The 25,844-nt window shown below is 36.2% G+C and overlaps 1 protein-coding gene and 1 pseudogene across 3 annotated transcripts in view; one reads left to right on the forward strand and one right to left on the reverse strand.

Moving 5' to 3' along the window:
- Positions 1–25,844, reverse strand: part of Grid2 (glutamate ionotropic receptor delta type subunit 2) — a 1,426,614-nt gene that overhangs the window by 337,717 nt on the left and 1,063,053 nt on the right. For all 3 annotated transcript variants that reach the window (XM_057772140.1, XM_057772147.1, XM_057772131.1), the window contains exon 11: positions 19,140–19,452. In XM_057772140.1, the coding sequence (XP_057628123.1) occupies positions 19,140–19,452 (313 nt within the window). The remainder of the gene's footprint in view (positions 1–19,139; positions 19,453–25,844) is intronic.
- Positions 4,836–17,191, forward strand: LOC130877115 (ras-related protein Rab-2A-like; annotated as a pseudogene).

Genomic DNA, 25,844 nt, shown 5'->3' on the forward strand with positions numbered 1-25,844 from the left:
CTTTATTGATAAATAGAATGATGAGACTTAATCAAAAACTATATTTGATGGTAGTGTCAGAGCTGGGACAGGTGGGATCAGAAGTCCCTCCAAGCCTGGCCTGAGGGGCAGGGTGCTGAATGTAGGGCTGGCTATAATAGTAGTTAAAATATCAGTAGATTCAGGGGCAGTCCCTAAACTGACAGAAAACATCAGATGAGTACACTGATGGACACACATGTTTCTTTCAGCATCAATGTATGGATACCTGTAATTTCAGAGATTAAATTAAATTCCATTCTGCTTTTTTGTCTATGTTCTATGTACAGAAGACTAACACTGTAAGAGACTAGCAACAAACTTCAAACTTTTCCCACCCAACACAGACATTTTTTTAAGAAATACAAAGTTGTTACACTTCATATCCAATTTCTCTGAAAGTTTAAGTGTCTTTCAAAAAACTTTAATATAGCAATGCAAATATAATTTATTTATTATTGTTATACTATTATATTTATATAATTTTAGTTATTAAAATATACAAATATGAAGTAAACTATAATGTTTAGTTGTTAAGAGCCAAGTCCACTAAACATACATACCATTAACTCAGATGGTGTTTATCAAGAATTTCTTAGTAAAATAACCATGCTTACTATTAAAAATACAATCACTGTTTTCTAATAGTTTTATAAACATATAGTCATAGGGAAAGTTGATATATATATATATATATGAAATATGTCATCTGTATAGATAGCAAATAATGCTACAGGAGAGATAAAGAAACAAAAACTCCTTCAGATGCCTTATTAATTTAACAAGCATCAAGCGTACCATGGACATTGTTATATATGTATCCAAAAATCATTTTACTGACATCCACTCAGGATCACCCTTCCAGGTGTCTATCTACCCATTCTCTCCTTGATCTCCACCCCATCCCTGTGCTGCTGGTGGGGTCAGTTCATACTCTTCAGATCAGAGATACTTTAATAGCACAACAGGTTTGAAACACAAATTTAATTAGTCAAATTGTATAACGAAACCTCTTCGTTATGTGCGATGTTGGAGTTAGCAGACTTAATAGTGTCCTATTCAGAATATCAGAGAAACCTTCCTGATTTGATATGGAGCTTACTTTTAAACTCAGATTAAACTACTAGACCATTTGAAGCAAGCTGATCATCATCTTTTCAGGTGAAACGTTCTCGTATTTGCTGAGATGAATGAGAGAAACATGTATTCTACTGCATTTCATACTTTTAGTGATGTCAGTGTAAAGTCGAAACTGCACGTAGTTTGTCAGTTGATTTGCAGTTAAACCCCACCTCAAATTAGCATAAATAGCACATTTAGTTTGGCAAGATAAATAATGCACGGAATAGTGAATAGTTTTATGATTTGATTTAAAAATTATGCAACTCTGCGATTTTTTTCAAGGTAAATTTCTGTATTATTTTTGTATTCAAAGGGAATTTGACAGATTATACTTCTCAATAAGAAAATTACAAAGAAACTGCAGATTTAAAAGTCTTCAAACCAGGGCTTGAGAGACAGCTCACTGGGTAAGTGATTTTGCTGTACAAACACGAGGACCTGAGTTCAAACTCCAACATTATATAACAAGCCAGGCGTGAACAACCATGCACCTATACGACCCATGCTGAAAGAGGAAAAGGGTGGAGACTGGAGGATCCCTGGGAGTTGCTGGCTTTCTGCCTAGATAAAGAGCAAGCTCTAAGTTCAGTGAAAGATTCTGTTTCAAAGCAATGATGCAGACACACATGCGTGCACACACACACATACACACACACCTATGTGTACAGGCACAAAAATGCAGTCAACAATTTGTTCAAAAGAAAGAAAGATGGACTAGAAGTTGAGGTAAAGAATATAGCACATTGGAGGCATGTTTACGTGAAGAAAAGTGAGAGTCGGGGGCCATGACTGTTCTTCCCTCCAACCTAGCCAGAGGAAGCAGGGAGCATTTTGTTCTAACAGGGAGTTTATTGACACACAAAAACAAAACAAAGCTAGAAAAAGTTCAATAATGTTTAAAGTTTTTTTCCCCCTGTGAGATTTGCTTTGTCTTATTTACAGTGGAAGAGGCTCACAAATAAAACTTCAATGTACCTTTAACAGTGATGATAGTTTTGTTCCAGCAGGCTTTTTATTCTTAACTTCCTTTGGATTTCCTTGTTTGAGGGATTTTTTTAATCCTGCTGCCAGCAGAACTGTAGAATAAACTTACCGCAGAAAATAAACATTTTTTTTCTTTTTTTTTTTAAAGATAAAAACTAAAGTGTCATCTAACAATAGAAATTATTAAAAATAGCAATTTTAAATGAAAGTGATAACTTTGTGTGCCTATTAAGGTGCCAGTTAAAATAGAAAGACCCCCCCCCCAAATCCTCAAAGATAGAACTCGTAGATCTTTGGGGTTGAAAATCACATTGCTGTTTTTCTGCCCGAGTATTTTCCAACTTGGTCAGTTAGGGTTATAAAGTATGTAAACCACACCACCCAAAAAGAAATGAAAAAAACAAAACCATCGCATATATAAAAATCACCTCTGCAATACGTTAGATGATCCATCTGTAACAAATCTTCATATTTGTATGTTACACAGAATTACCTACATCATGTATAATTTGGATAAAAACTGATGTAATTATTCATAATTTTCTCCGTTGACATACTACCTTAGTTCAATGATAGCCTCAAATAGTAGAGATGCAGGGTTTAAATTACATTGCAGTCAAGTTTTGAAATGGAACAAGTGAGCATGGGCAGCTTACAAGCTTGACCTCTGCAATTTCTATTCGTGTTCTGAGCTTTTCTGGGTGTAAATGCATGCTAAATTGCCTGTTAGTGCGTGGAATGATTTTTCCTTAGCCAAATTACTCTCTTTTGGTTCATCAGTTAGATATGTGTTGCATATAATTTAGCAGCATGAAAGTTATTCACTTCAACTTAAAAGTGTCCACCCTGGATGTTCTGTGTGGCCAGCTTCAATATCTCACACTATTATAAAAGAAAGCGTTTGAGCTACAAAAGCAGACTTTTAGGCTTATCCCTTTTAATGAATTATTCAGGTCATCAAATGTAATTTCCAACTTGCTTAACCCAATTTAAGTCAGCATTTGTATAATGTCATTTGGGTCAATACCAACTCACAAGAAAAAAAAATTAAAAATCAATGAACATCAGGGTGAGCGCTTTAATTTTCACTTTTAACCTAAACCCTTTTCTGAATTCAAAGGATTGAATATTAAAGACTTCTTGACAAATATTTAGTGTTTCAGAGGTATCACGACTCTCAAAAATTATTTACATCAACTGTAGAAGGGCCAGTTGAGCTCTTTTCTGGGCAACAGACAAGCTGACCTTAATTTCTTCCTGGCTTTAAGATGAAGTGCACCCTGGTGGATGAGGTGCTCATCATTTCAAAGGAAGGTTTCCGGGGGATAATGCTGAGTTCACAGATTCCTTCCTCAGTCAAAGCTCTGGCTGTTTAATCTTATCCATCAGATGGCCTTCTGTGACCAAATGACTAGAGATTTTAAAATAAAGAAAATCTTAAATGGAAAGACCCAGCCTTGAGAGAGAAAATTGGGGCTAGGAGGTTATTTGTTTGTTTTCTGCAAGATAAGCAAAAGATTCTGGCGGCATTAAGACTGCTGGCTGATGGGGAGATCTTTGTGGATAGAGTATATATAAATTTCAGATAAGCAAAAAGAAGAAGAAAACACTTCTTATAAGTTCTTTGCTTTGAGGGTCCTGGGAGAGGTTTATTACACACCGTTTGGGGATAAAAGTACTTTACTCATGCCATCCCTAAAAGAAAGATATTCTTAGCTGATTGCTTTGACATAAAAATTCCTACTGTTCATGCCTTAATAGAAATAAATATATGTATCAATTCAATAGTTTTGATTTGGGAGGACTACTAATTGTTGCTTCCAAAAAGAAATGAGAAGATTGGAAAAGAAATGGAAATGCCTATAATTCTATGCTTCTCTCTGCTTCCTCTTCTCCATTCGTCCCAGAAAACATTTCTAGAAGAAAACATCTTCTTTGGGTAATGTCACTACAAATGATGCCCAGGGAGAATAATTAGTGTTCACCCTAAAGGAACCAAAGCAACAGCTATATAGCTGCGCATCCAAGTCAATGATTTCTGTGCAGCACTGGAACACAACAGCAGCAAGACTAAATGATAATCAGCTTGCTCTGGAGAGCAACATCTCAGGAGAAACAACCCAGCACTTGCTACTCCAGCCCCACGGAAACTATCTGCAGTCATTGTCATGAGCGACAGGACCACAGCATACACCATCAGTGCAGACATCCTTCCATGGTGCCTTTCAAAACCTTTATAAGTGTGTAGTCTGAGGAAGAAATCCAAACCTTCTTTGGCTGTAGTCAGGAGCCCTATGGAGAAGGTACTTACTATCTGAACTCAGACAGTTTTAGATGTTCGATTCCCATTTCCAGGACGCTAAAGATTTCTGTTGGAGAGGCTCAGCAGCTACCTTTGTCATGTGCCAAATATGACTCAGCAGAGTGACTCTGGCTTTCTCCTGCGTGCAGTATGCATGCCGAAGAGGTGGAGGAAAGCTTCCAAGGGCCAGCTGTGCTTGGCGCCAGCTGTCCTTTGCTCACCGCAGGTCCTGCACACTCTCAACTGAGAAGGATTTTGCCTGCTTCCAGCCACATCCTATTCTGTACAAATCCTGGCAGGTACTACTGCTTAACGAACTAAGAGAACAAAGGCCCCCTTCCCTAACCATTACCCTGTCCACAGGTGAACACTTCTGGGTGGGAATGTACTATCCAAATTCTGGCTGGGAATGCTCACATTAGCAATAGACAGATACAATGTAAATTTTGATGCCACTGAATATATGCAGATCTCTCGAGTTGATCACCAGTATAACCACGTGTGGACTGCTGACAAGACTAGAAGTATGCTGTGATCCTGGCCTCCACATCTCCCTTTGGACCCATATCAATGCCTGAATCATATGTGATTCAGGACTCTCTCTGGTACAGAAGCAGTGGATGAAGGCAAAAGACCCTTTCATGTTAAAGAGACATTATAAATAATTCAAATTGCCTGACAGGGTCCACCACTTCTATTTTCAGAGTAGCTTTACAGGATATACCTCATATATTCTGATGTCTACAGCACTACTTCATGAACTGCTGGAGTTTACACATAAAAAGTAGGTTTTCCCAATTCTAATATGATAAGTACATTAGCCAAATTTACTCATTGCTAAGCTTATTTTTCTTTATTATTTTTTATTTAGTTTTGCATGTGTATGTATGTGTGTGTGTGAGCATATGCTTCTGTGTTGTACATGTGCATTTGTGTATGTAAATGTGGATGCCTGTATATATACCGAGGCGCACATACTGGGGTTAGAGGACGATCTTAGGTATCAGTCATCATTGTCTTCTGTATGTAAGAAAGGGTCTCTGCTGCCTTTCTGCACATACACCAAGTATGCTGTCCTGTAATCTCCTGGGGTGTCTCCCATCTCTGTCTCCCATCTCCTCATAGAAACGTAGCGATTGCAGATGTGAATGCTATGCATATGACTTTTTAAATATGGTTTCTTGGGATTTGAACTCAGGTCCTCAAGTTTACATAGAAAGTGCTTTTACTCAGGGAGCCACTGTTTCCATTTATTTAAACTTTTTGGTAGTGGGATCGAAACTGTCATGCATGTGATATAATTATCCTACTACTTGTAAAGTTCAGCCCTTGTATTTTTAACATGATACTTTATACTTTAACAGGTTATTTTTTTGGTTTTGCCTCTAGCCAGACTGCCCAGTCCTTTTCTACACCTGATGGCAATACTTTATTTCTCATACCTCTACCCAACTGGCTTTTCCTTTTGTTTATACTTGACTCTTTCTTTTTTTTTCTTTTTACTTCTTCATTTTACTACTTAATTATTAGTACTTTCAGCTTTAAAATAATACAAGTTATATTTTTATCTCATTCAGTTCCCTAATGCTACTGAATCTGAGCCTCACTGGGGACTTAAATCCATAAAGCAAGTGTTTTTCACTGCAGGGTAACTGCCAAATCATTGCATGTGTTACTGTGGTCAATTTCCCACTATACTGGTGAAGATTGAAAATCTGAGTGAAGACAATGTGCCAAGAAGATTCATACAAAGACAAAGAAACAAAACAAACGGGGGCAAGGAAAAATTTACACATGGGGCTAAGGAGATGACTCGGTGGTTAAGAGTGCTTATTTTCTTCCAAGGGACTTGAGACCAAGTAGAAGGAATTTCAAAGATTAAAGATTACCTCTTCGATCATTGAGTTGATGGGACTGAGAAATGCCTGAGACACTAAATCATTGATCACTCTCTGTGTGTAAAGCTAGTGGTAGATATAATTAAACCTAAGGGCCTGATGATTAATGTTTCAATCCCTTGATCGTATTGCTGATAGTGGTAGTTGTAGCTTGGAGCCTGGTTGAAGGAGGTATGGCATGTCCTTCTGAAGTGTCTTGTCCTATCCTTTTGCTCTTTCCTGCTTCTTGGACACTAGAGAGCGAAATCTAGTTTGGTATGCCAAGTCTTCCTCACTAAAATGGACCTTCAGTTCTACAGTCAAAATAAATAAATGTTCTTCCCTCAAGATATTTCTGTTAACAACACAAATTCTAATACTAGTATTAACATAAGTATTATTATCAAGACATATTACAAAACCATGTTTATGAAAACAGCATTGTATTGCTGTATAAACAGATGCATAGACCAGTAAAACTGAATAAAGATCTTATAAATAAAACATGTATCCAAATCAATCAATATAAAGAGAGAACCTATGGACTAAGAGAAAGTATTTGTTGGGTATTCATTTGGCCTAAAGCTAAAATAAGAAAACTCAACAAAGCAAACATTAAAATCCAACTTAAATGCAGTAATGCTCGGAATAGATACTTCTCAGAAAGTAAATATTAAGTGACCAAATATACAAGTAAATTTGCATAATTATTATCCATGAATGAAATGTAGATCAATACTACAATGAATACTATCTTATTCTGGTTATAATAGATATTACACTAAGAAAAGGAACAAGTACTATCAAGGACATATAAGAAGAAGTCCTTTCCTGTTAAATAGGAAGTGTGCTAGTGTACATGACCAAAAAGAGGATGAGGGTTTATGACAAAGACTGAAAGCAGATGTCCCAGCTGTCCTATTTTGAACAAATAAAAAGGAAATGAACCCATTTATTCATGTTTTGCCTGGCATTATTCTCAATTGTCAAGTCATGGAGCCAGCCCAGTCTTCTATATTTATATGAATGGGTAGTAGGAATTTGGTATATTGAGAATAAATTAATTGAGCATCATTTAAACATAAAAATCTACAATTGTGACATTCATAGAAAAACTGGTAAAATAAGAGGACATAAAGTTAATGAAGTAATAGTGAAAAATTTCCCCATATTCTTTCAAATTTGTGTACTTAAAGAATAAAAACAAATAAAAAATAAAATAAGAATAGAGGGCTATTTGGAAAATTGAAGGAGCTGCTATGGATTGGGAGGGATGCGTGTGGGGGTAGGATTGAAAGAGGGGTAGATGGTCAAGATCACCATGCATTGTGTTCATAGATGGAAGTATTACAGAGAATCTTACTAAAGTGGTTGTTAATATTACAGGTTTAAGAACCAGGGAACTTTCAGCTCATATGTTGTCACGTTTCAGCTCATATGTTGTCAGACATAGGTAACAGTTGCCTGTCCTTCGGGGTGCATGGCACTCCCTTAGAGTTGGAAGGGTTGGGGGGAGGGTCTGTGGAGGAAGAGGGAAGGGACTGGGAGGAGGGGAGGGACTGGGAATTTGGATTGGTATTTTTTTTTAAGTAATAAATAAAGAAGAAATAAAAAAAACAGTTGCCTGCATGGAAAATAGTATCTGTGGGTCTTGAGATAGGAATTTTAATAGTGTAATTTATAAGTGTATTTATGACCAATATAAATGTTTTTATATAGTCATATATAAATAATATGTAGGCATAACTTGTTTACATTATGAAACAGTGTTAGATTTCCCCATGTGCTGGAAGATTTGAATGGAGGAGAAATGGAGAAGTTTGTTTATTAGTAACTTCTTTACAATTGTGTTTTGTTTTAAAAACACTTCTTTGAGTCATCATTTTTCCCGGTATGAAACTCAAAGTCTACTAAGACTAACAACATCCATGCATGGACCTCCCGACTATCATCTGTTCTCAGACTGTTTTGGCTTCGTTGTGTGAATCCTTTGTATCTGTGTCTGATTATGTATATAGTCAGTATCTCTGCATATCCTTCAGCATTTTGCTCAATATCAGAGTTCCAAAAAGACTTCCAAAAAATTGGAGACCATATAACGTAAGATTTCAAGTACCCTCACTCTGAACCATTTTTTAGAACCATTTGAGCTCTTTACTAAATATTTAGTAAGTACATTGCTAATTAATATAACCATTAAGATGCCTAATTAGTATTAATAATTGATATAAATATAAATTGATGTTTACACAGTAGAATAAACCAGTCTGTAAGAAAGGTAGCAAAGATATTTCACTTATTTCTAAATACGTACATTATTGCATGTATACAAATTTTTGATATTCACTATACAAGACAGCATTAAATACAGAAAATTTCTTATTCAAAACTTTTGGGCAATAGTGCAGTTAATTAAGAGCAAATGTCAATAGAACTTAACATTGGCACTGGATAATGGTTCCTGCTGCTAGATATATGTCAAGAGAAAGATAAACAAGATGGAGTGATTTATTAAGCCGTGCCACACTCCAGGCAATGCATTTCTGGAGCATAACACTCCTTGGGTGGTGATGTAAGGCAGAGGTCTAAAGACTAAATAGCCTTAACCCTTTGAACAATAAAATAATAGACCAGAGTTATGCTGCTTGCAGAGAATCTTGACTGATATACAGTAAAATTCCTTTGTGCTTTGGAAGGAAGGTGACACAATAGGGTTACCTGAAAGGATTCAAGTTCCAATAGGATACTATCAATAGCTCTTCATGCTTTACAGATTATTTAATTATGGGAGAGTCATATTATTGCAATAGCACCTCACACTCTCCCAAGCATATTGGCTATGGTACCAAGGTGGCTCTGTGTGTTTATTAGCTTGTTTCATTGTATATTCTAAGATTCATGAAGACAGATATCATGTTGTTCTATTTACTTTTGTGACTGGCTAAGTAATTTATATTTAATATCTCAGTAGATGCTTCCTGAAGAAGGGAGAATGCAAATTAGGAAAGGTAAAAGAAATGCTTTTAGGACATGCAGAAGCTGAACTTGGATAATGGAAATAAACATTAATAGTCAGAAAAAAACTGAAGTAGACAGAACAGGTTGTATGCCAGTCTCAAACGAATTGTTAACTTGGAGGCTAAGAGATGCAGTTGTAAACACTGCGAGAATCTATAAATTTGGTCCATGGCCACGAATCAAGGAGCCATTTCATGTATCTATAGGAAATAAAATAGGAGTCATACTTAGTCTCCTGTTAAATTTGGCATACATGAGGACATGCAAACAAGAAACACAAAATTGCCATAAAGGATATAGTTTATAAAAGTCAGGGATTTAGCTTAGTAGCAGAATGCTTGCTTAGCAAGTATAAGGCCCTTTTTGGTTCAGAGAGAGAGAAGAGAGAGAGAGAGTGAGAGAGGAGGGAAGAAGAAAGAAGAAAAAAAGAAAGAAAAATGAGAAGGAAGGAAAAAAGAAAAGAATAAAGAAAGAAATAGAAAACAAAGCAAATAATTTAAAAATGTCAGTGATATATATATAACAAGGTATACATCAGAAATTTTCTGCCTTGTAATAGTGGTGTGTGTGTGTGTGTGTGTGTGTGTGTGACATTAAAGAGTTTTAGATAAAATGTCTCACAGGGCTTGAGAACTTCCTCATCAGTTCACAGAATTTTCTGCTCTTCTAGATGACCTAGGTTCAGTTCCCAATACTCGCATATTAGCTCACTTCTGTAACTTCAGTTCCAGAGGTTCTGATATCCTCTTCTGGCCTAGTGCATGACAGACATGCAGACCAAACACTCACAGATATAAAATAAAAATCAATAAATAAATCTTAAAAAGCAAAAAAAAATGTTTCAAGGTCGTTATTATCCTTTCAGTGTTTAGGTTGACAGTGAGAGTCCATCCTATAGTATTTGGTGCATTACAGTTGTATTGTATGGAAACAATGGTGAGCTATGTTAAATGTCCAGTTTTAGGTTTTCAAATGTTTGATTGGATTTGGAAGGTCATGGCCAGTTTATAATATTTTAAGGACCACAGCCTTCATAATTATACATCTAATTAACTATATATTCATAGATGAGAGGGGGAAATAGATACAGATTTTGTGCATGTCAATCTAAAATTTAATGTCCAAATATATATTCTGTGCTGCTGTTTTCTACCATAATCTGTAATGCCTTGAGCCCAATTATTTACTTTTAATCAATCCTAAACCACTCCTAGAATAAATTATTTTTGCAATATCTGCTTCTATACTTCTTTCATAAGCTGAGGTGAAGGCACATTGTCATATGCATCTCTAAAATCCAGACACACTTCATATGCTAAGGAAATCTATTTTAAATGACCCAGAACATCTGCCCTTTCCTTCATTAAATTTAGACATAAAGGTATATTTGTTAAAAATTATCTTTCAACAAGTTAAATATTTTCAGAAGAAGCTACTGCTATGTCTTGTTCAACGGTAACAGTACTTTTCATTATGGAATATTTTTATATAGAGTTTGTAGGAGTCAGGAAAATTGTTTGTATCCACCCATACTCCATAAGCAGAACGTGATTTGTGCTTTATTCATTTTGATGACTTTTAGTTGTTAGAAAGCAAGTTCAGCTTGGGAAGCGTTTTCTGCCTTAATCAGAAGGGCTGCCAAGAACAGATACCACGTTCAAGAGCGTGTTGCTTGCTTGTGATTCATACTATCATTGCTTAGCTCATTAAGGCCACTGAGGAGCTAATCTAATGCATCACATCTCACCCTTGCAGTTCTCCAGTCAACATCCTTATATTCTGAACTCTCTTTTTCAGCAGAAAGACTTGTAAATTTGCTTTAGAGGCAGAAAACTCTGTTGTTACTAGAATGACCATGAGCACACTCTCATGTTCTAAAGCCATATGGAAGAGATTCTGGAGTGGCTATGGCTGCTCTCGAAATGCTTGATGATCCCTTGGCTAAGGACTGTCAATCATAATTAGCAACAGCAGAGATGCTGTTTGAACATAAATAAAAATTACAGATAGCCTTTTGAGTTACTCCCTGTATGAACAGAATGTGTGGAGAAATCTGTCTTTATAGCCCAGCTAACTGTCACTGGGAATTACTTCCAGTCTCCCTGCGCTTATTACTGTCAGTAAGCAACTGAGTTAGCCAACATCATTTCTGTTAAACTGAATGTGAAATTTCCGATACCCTCACAAAAGAATGACTTAACTATCGCATTCTAAGACCCTAGTCCTTTGGGATTTCATGTTTGAGCACTACCTTATTAAAATAGGGGTCTTCTGAGTTATGCCCTCTAAAGTCTTAAAGGCATGGAGGTTCACTCATTAAGTCTTTTCGGATTTTTGACTCAGTAGAGAAGATTGGCTCTTTTGTGGAAATAATATAACCGTGATTCTCTGTAACAGTGAAATCTATTTGGCAGTGGGAAGAACTTTATTGCCTTCAAGAATTATCCTGAGATTTAAAAGCCAGTGTGATCTCCTTTCATGTTAACTCTTATGTAGAAGAATGGGGTTATCTTTTAGTATCCTGCCCACTCCTAAAGGCTCCTTTTCTATTCAGTGCTAGCATTTGTAGACCATTTGATCTTTAAAACAAATAAAAGGGCTTTCCTTTTTTCTGTTTTCAATAACTTTATCTGACCCTATACTTGGAAGTAGTTTTTCTGGATACCGATTAAGAAGCATTGACATGGCATAGGACGCTCTTACAAATATTATGTCCTTCAACATGCAGAGAGTGAGAGAGACTTGGGAATTCTTAGCCATGAATAGGATGTCTCTCATCCTTTCCCTTAAAGCAGTGGTTCTCAACCTTCCTAATGTTGTGACCCTTTAATACAGTTTCTCATGTTGTGGTGATCCCAAACCAAAAAATTATTTTCATTGTTACTTCATAGATATAATTTTGCTACTGCTATTTATGAGCTATAATGTAGATGTCTCATATACAGGATGGTTTAACACAACCCCTATGAAAGGGTCATTCAACCCCAAAAGGAGTCACAATCTATAGGACCCTGCCTTAAAGGTTCAGGGTCCTGTGGGGGAAAAGGGGTTGGGAAGATTTGAAGAGCCAGGGACAGTGGAGGATTTTAAGGAAACAGCATTTTTTTTTTTCAGATACAACAGGAAAGATGTGCATATGAACTCACAGAGACTCGGACAAGCAGAAGCAGAGAAAATTCAGTAATAGAGGCGGAAGTGGTCATAGCATTCCACCCCGTGGAGAAGCTATTTACAAATAATAGCTGCTGAGAGGAGGAAAATCAGTTTTCTTTACTGGAGTAACACCGGGAATATTATCCCCACTCCAGGGCAGGCCCCATGTTCAGGAGGAATTGGTCAACAGAAATTTGACTCCATGGTTTGCAGTGTCTTTATAAAAAACTAAGGGGTTGGTTCACCCACTGAGGCAATGTGCCTGGGCTTGTGGGAGCTCACCAACTCCAGCTGTTCTGGGAATGAGCTAGCAAGGGATCAAAGTGGACCCTCTTAATGTTGTTGACACTTGGGGAAGATTGAGGAGCCAATGATAATGGCACTGGGATCTGTCTCTACTGCATGTGCTGGCTTTTTGGGATCCTATTCTCTTTGGATGCACACCTTTCTAAGACTGGATGTAGGGGGGTAGACCTTGGACTTCCCACAGGGCAGGGTACCTTGCCTTCTCTTTGGCCTGGAGGGGGAGGAAGTATGGTGTGTAGGGGAGCAGGAGGGAGGTGGGAAGAGGGGAGAAAGTGGGAATTTTGATTGGTATTATTTATGGAGAAATAAAAAAAGAGGAGAATAAATAACGGGAAGAAACATGAAGTTGTATGCATGTTCGGCAGTGTATCTAGGAGAAGTTGTAGAATGAGAACGAACATGAGAAGTATATATTGTATGAAATTCAGAAAGAATAAATAAAAGCAAATATTAGTTTTTTCTTATTTATCATTATATTCCAATATCTAGATCGGTATGGGAAAATATATTAAACATGCTGCCTGTTCTTCTTTCTGGTCCTACTATTCCTGGGTCACTGTTGCTATGTAAAGGATGCTAGATGCTAGATCTATGCATGGCTATAAGCATGTATCATTCTTAGAATCAGATAAAATCATGGAAGAACAAATTTAGATTTCCCTTTAAATTTTGTTTATAAACAACAAACAAATTAAATGGAATTACATCTGTGAGCAAGTCAATTAAGCTTAGATGGCATTAGAGTCACTACCAATGAACATGTCAGAGGATCTTTGAAACTCAAACTCTAAGGTTTTTAATATGCTAACTTCAAGGACAGACATATAGATGTGATGTTGAAGCAAATGACAACAAAACATACCAAATGGGTCTCTCATTCTTGCATTTAACAACCTAATTCACAAGCACTAATGTTCTAGCCACACAGATGTACTGAGTTTATCTCTGTAATGGACCATATTGTTTTTGCACAGTTGAATTCCTAAATCTGTATTTCCAGAATGTTGTGAAATCACTGTTTTTATTTTAAAAAAAATAAGGAGTAGTAAACAACTCAGATATATTTAACACATTTCTGGTTTTAGCTCTTTATGAATTTGTTTTCTGAACACTATCTAAAACATGAAGTGTCTGTTCATCCCTTTTCAGTCTAGAATAGTGTCTCAATAAATATTAAATTTTGAAATAACAGCTGTGCTTCCTCTGAAGAGACTGTATTTTCATCGGAAACTATCACTAACTCCAAATCCACTGTTTATTCATAGGCTGTGCTTCTCATTGATTTTCTTTTTACAGAGTTTACAGGCCCTTAATTTACTTTTAATAAGAGCATAACAATGCCCTCAGTATCTTTTAATGACTTCACCTTTTCATTGTTAGCCAGTGAACAGACAATAGCTTCTCAAAGGAAAGTTGGCTAATTACACACAACACAGCATTTTCCTTCATGATGAATTTGTGTAAATTTACCATCAACCTGCAGACTGTAGGAAACATTTAACAAAGAAGTTGCAACAGAAACATGTTTAGCATATATGCAACTGTTGATATTCGCTGCATTGTTATATGTTAGAGGGAGGTTGCTTATTGGTTCCTGGCTGCCTGGCTAGCTTAGACCTGAAATAATCACACAGAAACTTTATTAAATCACTGCTTGGCCCATTAGCTCTAACTTTTTATTGGCCATCTCTTATATTAATTTAACCCATTTCTATTAATCTGTGTATCGCCACCTGGCTGTGGCTTACCAACTAAAGTTCCCAGAGTCTGTGTCCAGCAGCTCCATGGCTTCTCTCTGACTCAGCCCTTCTTTCTCCCAGCATTCAGTTCTGTCTTCATACCTACCTAAGTTCTGCCCCGCTATAGGTCCAAAGCAGTTTCTTTATTCATTAATGATAATGACAGCATACAGAGGGAAATCCCACATCAGTTCTAGAACTAGGAAGTCATGATTACCATCCAGGTAGCTTTTGCTCCAAAACTTAACTTGAATTTTTGTCCTTTGAAGAAAGAATTCAGAAAGCCAATCCATACACTGGTCAATATTCTCAAAAATAATTCTATATCATAGGAGATCTTATTTATAAATCTCTCCTTTTTTTTATCAAAATAAACTCAGTAGTGTTTATGCTATCCAAAGTACACAAAACTTCTTTGGCTTGATGACTTTGTGTCATTGGGATAATTTCAGTGAGTTTCATTTCTAGATTGCAAACTTAGAAGCACAGAATTGCTGTTAACTCTGTGCTTCATCATTCAAATACTTAGCTTTTTTTCATCCATTGACTTTTCAGTATATATGTAAAAGACACTGAATTGTGGGCAAAAAGACTAAGGAAGTAAATAGAGTACTATTCTTCACTTAAAACAATAATTTATTTTAAAATGCATTTTTTAAAATTGTCCATGAGTTCATTGTATATCCTTTGGGTCTGGTTAGTTTGGGAGCATGTTGTTTTTATTCATTTACAACTTTTATAGTAATCTTTTATTTAAAAGCAAAGGAAATACCTGATGATAAATAAAAAAAAAGATATTTTCTTTGCATTTGTCTTAAAAAGCATGCAAGATGGTAGCTTAGACTGAAACAGTTTATTTTTTTTTATTTTTATTTTTTTTTTGGTTTTTCGAGACAGGGTTTCTCTGTGGTTTTGGAGCCTGTCCTGGAACTAGCTCTTGTAGACCAGGCTGGTCTCGAACTCAGAGATCCGTCTGCCTCTGCCTCCCAAGTGCTGGGATTAAAGGCGTGCGCCACCACCGCCCGGCTGAAACAGTTTCTTGAAAGTGCGACACAAAGTTAAGACTTGAAGGGTGAGCAGGAGCTTGCCAAGTTAGAGAAGAGGATAGAAGGGAAGACTGGGCAGGATAACATAAGTACTTCAGGGTTTAGTAAAAGAGCAACAAAAGCAGAGAAGATGCAGCCAGTATCACCTCAGCTAAAGGGAATAAATGTTTTAGAGTAACTATCAATTTGCTATGATGTTTCAATGTCAGTAGATAAGAATGGATTCCTGGATGGCCACTCAGGTGCTGGAATATTAGCCAGAACATAGGGAGCTCAGATCTGTATGCAGAGGTTAGTGAGAAGTTAAGGAAGGATGTGAAGAGGGGAAATACTGTGGTCAGATTTATATATACTTAACTGATATGTGCATATGTGTGTGTGTATCAGTTAATTTCAAGGGAAAGGCAGAAAAAGGAAGAGCTGCTATAAGGTTTCTATGCTTCAAGAAGTGCAATCTCTCTATGTGAGAAAAAAACCTTTTACTTCTATAATATTTATGAGGAATAATTGTCAGAATTGGTGAGCAGGAGGCAGAAAAAGACGAAGAAATAAGGGAGTAGGTAAGATTTCTCTGTATGTCTAGGTGGCTGGAAAAAAAGTTTAGGGTTTATATAAAATACTTCAAATGTATTTGTCATAGTGGACTTTCTGTTATGTCTTGCCCACCCAGAGAGTGATACAGTAAATATGCAGACAAACATGGGGGAACAGTACAGATTGTTACTGGCATGTTCCATGGTTGGTGAAATTATGCACAGACAACACTAATGGAAAAGGAGGACGTGAGAGGAGGAGCCGTGAGCCTGGCACTGTGCGGCTGCGGCCACAGACTACGCCTATCTCTTTAAGTACGTCATCATAGGCGACACAGGTGTTGATAAATCGTGCTTATTGCTACAGTTTACAGACAAGAGGTTCCAACCACTGCATGACCTCACAATTGGTGTAGAGTTTGGTGCTCGGATGCTAACGATCGATGGGAAACAGATAAAACTCCAGATCAGGGATACCGCAGGGCAGGAGTTTTTTCGCTCTATCACAAGGTCATATTACAGAGGTGCAGCAGGGGCTTTACTAGTGTATTACAAGGAGAGACACGTTGAACCACTTGACAACCTGGTTAGAAGATGCCCGTCAGCATTCCAATTCCAATATGGTCATCATGCTTATTGGAAATAAAAGTGACTTAGAATCCAGGAGAGAAGTGAAAAAAGAAGAAGGTGAAGCTTTTGCACGAGAGCACGGACTTATCTTCATGGTAACTTCTGCCAAGACTGCTTCCAATGTAGAAGAGGCATTTATTAACACAGCAAAAGAAATTTATGAAAAAATCCAAGAAGGGGTCTTTGACATTAATAATGAGCCAAATGGCATTAAAATTGGCCCTCAGCACACTGCTACCAATGCAACACACGCAGGCAAACAAGGCGGACAGCAGGCAGGGGGAGGCTGCTGTTGAGTCCATTGTCACCGGCTAGCTGCCCAGTGGAGCTACACAGTTTGTCCCCCTCTTTCCTCATGCCCAGCTGAGACATGAAACTATCCGAAATGGCTTTATGTCACAGGAGACTTCAATCCTTCAGATTCTTGTATAACTTTGAATAAATGGTTAATGTTCACTTAAAAAAAAAGAAAAGAAAAGGAGGAAGTGAGATGAAACAGGTTAGCTACATCCAGTTATGTGACCTCTCTATCTTTTAATGGTATACATGCTGTTGTTAGTCGAGCCATTCTTCTTCAGTATTGGCAACTAACTTTGATATGTAGCTCATTTACATTTTTCCCAAATGAATCTATAAGTTGTTACAGAAGGTTTATTTCATCTTTTTCAATCTGTTTTAGGGTCTTTACCATCTTTTAACTTTAGAAATGTGAATATATATAGTGGTGACTATTTCTCTATTATTTATTATTTAAAAATCTTTTTCAGGTGTCCAGTTTTATAATTAACCATCAAAGCTATTTGTACTGATATTTCCTCTGTTGTTCGTAATCTCATCAAGACTTTTATTTTCTTCTGATCAAACTTTATCCTCTTATTCTTCATTTCATTCAATTACCCTTGTATTTTTTTTCCTGGTTATCCCAACTTTCACTGTTTCATCTGTTGCCTTGCCAATAACCTATCCATTGCTATGCCAGATTTATTTTTTATTTACCAAATATTTATTTTAATAGAGTTTAGTCTATTTAAAAACACCATTATTTTAATAATTCAATTCCCATAAAAGATACTATGTCAATCCTGTTTGAGAAATAGGAACTGAAGGAAGAACTCAACAAGAGAGACTGCAGAATTCTCTGCTTTGTGTGATACTTCCTATGGGGAAACCAACCAAGATGTTGTGAGAAAGACCAAATGCCCCAGGCAGAGACAAGTGTAGAAAGGCTTACAAAGAGAAGCTGAGGATTATAGGCCTCCACTGACAACCAATATCTTCAATAATCCATGGCACCTAACATGTAAGTGGAATCAACCTCTGAACTAAGTTGTCAGCAGCTGCTTGAGATACTAGGGAACAAAGACAAGCCTTTTCTTCAAAAATAAGGTTGTCTTTAATTTTATTTTCTTCATCAAAATTAACACAACTAAACAAAACCAGCTCATTGAAATATTCAAGGCATGTATGTCACTACACTTCTGCTTTTTCTTTGATTCATTTTAATGGCAACCGCCAGCTACCACAGAAAAGATTTATTTTGTCTTTTACTTTTTTTTTCACTATCAACTACTATGTGGTTACTCAAGTTTCGCTGGTACTATTTAATCAATACCACCAAATTCTTGATTCTCCATGGCTCTATGCACTTACTCTCTACTTAGTTTTATATTAGTTATCGCATGTCTTTCTTGTGTTCAGTACCTGTGTTGAATCTGCCCGATTGTCAATACTTGTTCTTCAAATTTCTACATTAGTAGTAGACTCAAAGAGATCATGTAAAAGTCATACTTTTCTGAAACAGGGGAATCATATAGATAGTCAGAGATTTGTACAAAAGAGGGTAGACTGGGTATGGTTAACAAAGTAAAGACATTCTTCTGGAAATAATAAAGTTGTAAGGTAACTTATATTGCTAAAGCTTATATATTAAAAGAAACCATTAATCATTATTGGTTTATATTAAGCAATTTCTTTGTACTGATAATGAATATTTGGAGGAAAGAAAATACATTTGAACAAAGAACAAGTCCTAACTTCTCTTATACATGTAAATAATTGAACAGTATTTTTTTCTTGTCATAAGTAGTTTCATGCCAGTAAAGCTATTTCCTAGGAAGTCAGACCTTGAGAGGAAAAACTGACCTTGAGGTACCCTGTAAATCTTACCACTGGCATTCAGCAATGCCTTTGCTGATGAAACTGAATTTACATCAAAAGACAAGCAGCCATTATTGCTGGAAGCCTGCTATGCCTAAGATCCACCAAAAGACAGTAGGAAATAGTATCTTCTGAGCACTGCTGTGAGGATTCGTAAGAGCTTTTAGTGATGCTATATACAAAATCATTTTACTGAATATTTGAAACATCATTTCCCTTCCTTCATAACAGGAAAATGCACCCTTTCTCCTTACCTTGCTGAACAAAGGATCCATACACAAACCACATGGAGTTGTAGAGTGTAGTAGATGTCATTGATCCCATTTGCAATCGTGGGGGATTAAGCCAGTTCAAGAGGTAGACCAGTAGTCCGACAAGAAGAACTGTGCCAGCAATGCAGGCCCATAGAGATAGATCAAATGGTGCAAGACAGGCAAACATATCCACTGTTTTTTCTGCTCTTCTAAGTAGGACCCCCACTGAGTAGTCCATGTAACGTGTTGTAAAATCCACAACATTCTCTCTATCTGGAGTAATGGTTAAAGCAGAAATCCCGATGTCAGCTCTCTGAGAAATTGAAGGAGAGAAGAATACATTAATAGTGTGAAAACAATTTGGTTTGTGGCATGTCAGTTTGCCTTGAGGGAGAAAAAATGATACCTCAGGCATCATCTTAAGTCTCTTTATATAAACTGAAAATACTACAGAGACTCCTTAGAGACAAGCTTATGTGAATTTTGCATATATTATTGCATATCTTGCCCCACTGGAGTCAAACAAATTACCTAGTTCATATTGCCAGTGTATGTAGAATCAGTCAGGAATGCCTCAGACACAGATACAGCTCAATAAATTGTCTGTTGTTTTCCTTAATTCATTTCATCAAAGCCATCATTGGCACACTAGCAAAGCAAAACTTATCCAAAGAGTACTAAGAAAATGTTTCCAAGTCATTCACAATTTCTTAACATCAAGGCAGGTTCCTTAAAACTTGAATTAACATAATCTTTTGTTTCAATTTCTATGCATAAAAATTACATTTTGGGCTCTAAACTTGTAAGGGCTGCTTTGTAACGTTATATATCCAAAGCCTACACCATGCTTTTGCTGTATACTCTTTAGGGGTTGTCAATAGATAATTAATAACCATGGAGACAGATACTTCTTGAAATCATGAATCCCCTTCTCAGTGTGTTCCCTTAGGTCTCAGTGATAGCCATCACAGCAACATATGCTATTCTACTTATTTAAGACACATTACATAACTGCAGTAGAGCACTGAATAAGCAAATGACTTCACACTCAAGTTCTGGGATATGAGAGTGCATACGTAAATAAATAAGCATCTTGTTGAAAATAATGATCGGCGGCAGTGATTAAAGCAGTAGGATTCCCTCTCCAGACCAATATAAATACCAATAAAATATATGTTCAACATTTTCTAGCTGTGCTTTTTTCTGTTTTATTGTTTTATGTAAGGAGATAGAAATTCGTTTATAGCTTTTAGGCACCGAGAAAAAGAAGGAGAGAAGAAAAGTAAGATGTCACAGAATCATAAGCAACTTCAATAAATCAATTTTCTGAAATAATAAAGCTCTTAACATACGCTAGGTAAAGTAATAGTTGTGTATATACGTGTGTGTGTGTGTTTACTATCAAATGCATGTGACAGTCGAAGGAAAAAGAACTTGTTGGAATCATTTCACACTTTCCACCATGTAGGACTACATGAATCAAACTGAGGTCATCAGACTTAGGGACAAGCACCTTTTCCTGTTGGTCCACCATGCTGGCCCAATACTGATGAATAATGAGCACATCTAAATATCTTAACTATGAGTCTCTATGGCTTTTTAATTTATTTATATATGAGATTATTTTGTATGACTAAAATGTTAATAAATGTGGAAATAGCTTGCACAGATTGATCTATAGAGAAATTTCTAAATTTTTATGGAATTTCATCACTTGTGTATTCTATGCTTGGGAGAAAGTTCACCCTCCCCAGGAAGGCAAATAATAATTACGATGACATTTCCATTTCAACTGACACATCTACACACACACATACACACACCTTACTTAACTGTTTCTAAATTTTGATTCACTTTCCTGGGGAGTTGCTCATTCCCCTTTTCAGATTCAGTGGTACAGCAGATGTCCAGTGGATAACTGCCATTGTTCATTACTTATATTCACAAATGCTACACTATACAGAAACAAAACTCAAAAACCCCACTTATTCAGAAGAAAAGTTTTAAAGATTCTAAATATCTAGAAACAAACTCAGAAATGATCAGTGACAATAATTCAGTCTTTACTAAGTCTTAACTTTCTTTATGTGTCAAGGTAGTCACCCCATTTATCTACTTTATACAATGACTTTTCAGATATTCATCAATATGAAACCTTTGGTCTTTCCACATAACTCAGTGACTCTCAGAAGATGATATCTATGGTGTCATATAGTGAGCACGGGAAATATGATATTGGAATTAGCACTGACTTCCAGTTCCACATCACATGCTGATTCCATGGTCTGAACTACCTCCCTGGAACTGATTCAAGAAAAGCCACATTTCGGCTCCTTGTAAGACAAGCTTTCCATGTCTCTTTGATTAGGTCAGTAATTGTATTTACACTAACAGTTGCCTACACACCTGACCTTTTTTGTAATTGGTTAGAAAAGTTATAATTTTCACATATTTGCATGAGTTTTAATAACATGTGACTCCTCTATTAGACTACAACTTCAGACAGGCAGAAATGTGAATACACATATGCTCATACATACACACACCACACACACACACACACATGCAAACACACACTCCTGGTGCCTACTACCTATTCTTTGACTTTTCTATAATCCTTTTGCTTGTCAACATTCCCAGTTAACAGCAGTTTACCCTTTACTTTTCCTCCTCCTTATCTTTATCAGAAAGTCCAACAATGTACCCCAGAGAAACAAAAAACTCTTTTTCCTCTCTCTGTCAAGTGTTGGATGTTAAATGTTAGGCTTCCAGGCATGTAGTATCTCATCAGGTTAGAAGAGTACTTTAAAGAATCAAAAGAAAAAGACAAACTAAAATTTGACAAGGTTTTATAGCAATGATAAATGACTAGTGTCTTGAATAATTAATCAGATATTTGAAGTGTGTTCCTTGGTTTGCCAGTATTTATGTTTTTATAGTTTTTCTATCGTCACTTAGCCTCTCTTTTAGTAGATTTAATGTATGATGAAATGTTATTATGGCTAACATTTAATATTAAATGGTTACTCAAATTTTGATTAATAATAGCATTAAAGTTATATTATAAATAAATAAATTCTCAAAACTATCCTAACTAATTACATAATTAAAGCACTTTCTTTGAAAGGAGATTCAAGAGTTTACATTCTTTCAAGTCATGAAAATTGGATGATGAGCAGCCAGATTCAAATCATAGAACATTCTTTTCTTTCTTAAATGAAATTTATAGAAATTCATTTATTACCTGAAAGGAATACATGCACTTCCCCAGACACCACTTATCATGATAAGGAATTTGAACTCTTCCAAACAGCCAGTTACAAGTTTCAATCTTACTTCTTCCCCCAAAACGTTGCTGTGGCAGCTTAATTTCCCTCATAAATGCCCCCAACCTTTTTATAATAAAGAGCTGCTGTATTGGAATTTCTCGGAGTCTGTGTCACTGCCTTTGCATTTTCTCACCCCGATTCCCTGCTCTGAGGGAAGGGAGACCACACAAAAGGCAGCAGAACAAGCTGGAAACAACAACTTGGGGAGAGAGGGAGTGATGAAGGAAGAAGAGGGGAGGGAAGGGACAAACATATTTGCCATTTGATGTGTGACTGGGCCGGTGCTCATTCTTGGACCCTTTCAGGTAAGTCATTTTGTAGCCAGGGGAGTAGTACAAGAGGAGTCTTCATTTTGAATTTATTATGTAAAATTATTTATTATAATCTTATTACATGATTGATGCTAAGTAATATATGTGTGTAACAATACTGTTAATCAGATTTCAACTTCCAATATACCTTTCCAAAGAATATAGGTTGTGAATCATTACCTACATGAACTTAGAAAGGCACATAATGGAGGAAATGGGTCAAATTATGGAATGAATCCTGTTATTAATTTTCACAAAGTCAGGATTTTATGTAGTTATTTGAAAGACAAATAGACATGTTTTAATATCACATTGTTACAGATTAATTTTAAATTAAAATACTTAACATACTTAGCATTAATTTTCAAATATATTTCTGGAATGAATAAATCTCTAGGCTGAACTAATGGAAGTGTTGTTAAAGTAATTTTTATTCTGACACTAAGTCCTGTTTAATAATGTTAAAATATATTTCCTCTCACATTTATATGCAAGGCATTTGTGAACTCATTGAAAGGACAGAATTAATATGGTTAAAGTTAGTACATGGGAAGGCAATTAGCCTAATTTTGAAGTGCTGTGGATAAATAGGTCCTATCTTGTTAATGCAGCTATTAGTATCATTTAACACTTATATAGTACTCACTACCAGTTTTCAATTATCATTTCAATTTACCATCACAAACACCTTAAGAGTTACACTATTAATGCCTCAATCTTGCAAGTAACAAAAGTGAATCAGATTAAGTCATTTACCTAATGTTACAAAGAAGAATCAGGAGCTGCCCACCAAGGTAGGCCATCTCCATGACAATGTAACGCCCACTAGCCTTCCTGTCTCTCCCCAGACAGTAGCTTACTGCTGCAGAACTGCGGGTGAACTGTTTTCTTTCATCATATAGATTCAAACTCCCACTGTAAGATTGTTCATGAGATCCAGTCATTTACTGACATTTCAGACAGAAAAAAAAAGAGGAGGATCAAAATGAGAAAGTCTCTCTATGAATAAAATGTCCCCATGTCCCCAAGACTTGCTGGGGAATGCATGTTTTGGGCAGGCTATCTGACAGTCATTCACAAGTAAAGGATAGAACTCATACTGAAAAACACCAGAAGTCTTTCATTGCATTTCTTCATGTGGAATTATTGCTTTAAGATCAATCTAAGTAATACTAGTCCCTGCAGACTTCTACTTTTACATATACATATGTATGTATGCCTTTTTCCTTTTCTTCTGTAAATATGGTCTATGTGAGCAACAAAAATATAGTCAATACCAGACTCTGGTCTTTGTAAAGATGGCTGAGTTTTAAGCATCCACTATTTTTATTCTTAATCTTTCATCATGTAGAAGGATAGCACATAAATATTCAAAAGGTATCTGTTGATTATGAAGGTACTCTGATTAATTTAATCATTTTCTCCTTGAAGCAATTTTAGAATATTTCACTTTCCATGTGCTTATTATGATCAATAGACATTTGGTAATGTTAGCATACCTACACATCTAAATGTCAATTTTTTTTTGTTTTTTCAATACATGTTTTGTCTCTGAGACCATGACAGTAACAAGAACATTAGTACTACTTGCTTTTTGGTGTTCAAATCTACCCGAAGCATTCAGTCTCAAGAATATGACTTTCAGGCTTCCAGCTCCCTTCAGCAAGCTTCATGCCTGCTCTAACATACTATGTCATTTAAAGACCCCAGAAGAGTTTAATTTTCACTAGTGTTCATATCAGTTTTTTTTCCTCTAGCCTAAATTCACATACTGAAAAATACATGTTTCCAATTTTAAATGTCTTTTCACCTGGTTAATACATCCATTCCCTCAGTTGACAGTAAGTCCTCCTTTTCTCTGTCTTCCATTACCTCCCACAGGATGTTTATCTCACAATATCTATTTCATGTTCTCAATAATAATAATAACTTTTAGAAGCCACTACAATATTTATATAATCATGTGTTTCAACTATTGCCCACAGTACAGTTCTAAAGAAAACTTCTCTAATTCTTACTCTTTGCAGTTGGTAGAAATTGATATTTTGATAAAAATCTCAAATTTGATAAAAATTTGGCAGGAAGAGAATAAAGTCTTTCCCCTTAGCAAGAAATTACAGGCTTATGATTTTTCTATAACAAAATGTCAGCTAGGACCTTGTCTTTTGGATGCTAAGATCTAATATAGTAAGCTCACATATCTGGGACTCCCCTCAACATGGGCTAGTCATACCACAACTCAACACTCAAGGTCAAATCTGAAATTCTGAGAAGGCAAATTGTCTGCCTGAGTGGAGAGGTGAACAATGAGTTGGATTGGTCATGTTGTGGTTATTCATAAATCTCATCATCTTGATTGCATTGGAGTTTCTATACTACCTCTTTATAGTAATTATTTCCCCAATATTTACTCATTCTTCTAATCATTATTTGGTATTTGTGTCCATTGAATTATTACTATTATTTCTCTTCACTTGATTTATCTCTGGGGGATTAAACTCTGACTGAGAAAAGAGGAAACATTTACAGACACCATTCTGTCTAAAATAGTCACCGAAGGAAAAGGCAATGGTGTTGTCAGGGCTATCAGGCAATGGAAGTGCTTCTTTAAAAAATAATGATGGGTTGTTGACAGTGGCAGAGTACAGACAAGTGATTTAAGGTTTACAATCAAATGCTGATCATTGATGCATCATGTGTGAGGTATGGCAGAAAGGAGAGAATCCAAAGAAGTCATAAAGTTTGAATAAAGAAACTTGAAGACTAAATTTGTCATATACTGTAATGATGTAATAGGGAAGTGTTGGAGGCAGACCAGGTTAGAGGAAAAAAACTGTATATTCAACTTGGAACATGTAGTGTTTGAGGTTGCCATTAGACGTATCACAGGAAAGGCTGGATGAGTATTAAGTGATGCAAATCTGTAGTTTAAGTGATGGGCTTGAGTGACGAAACATATTTGCAAGTGGCCTACTTGTGAATGATAATGAAATCCACTTGACCAATTGAGTTTATGAGAAATGGGATGCATAGAAAGAATGTGCAGTTTATGCTGGAGCCTCCCC

This window comes from Chionomys nivalis, chromosome 1 (assembly GCF_950005125.1).
Source record: "Chionomys nivalis chromosome 1, mChiNiv1.1, whole genome shotgun sequence".
In the NCBI taxonomy this organism is placed as follows: domain Eukaryota; kingdom Metazoa; phylum Chordata; class Mammalia; order Rodentia; family Cricetidae; genus Chionomys; species Chionomys nivalis.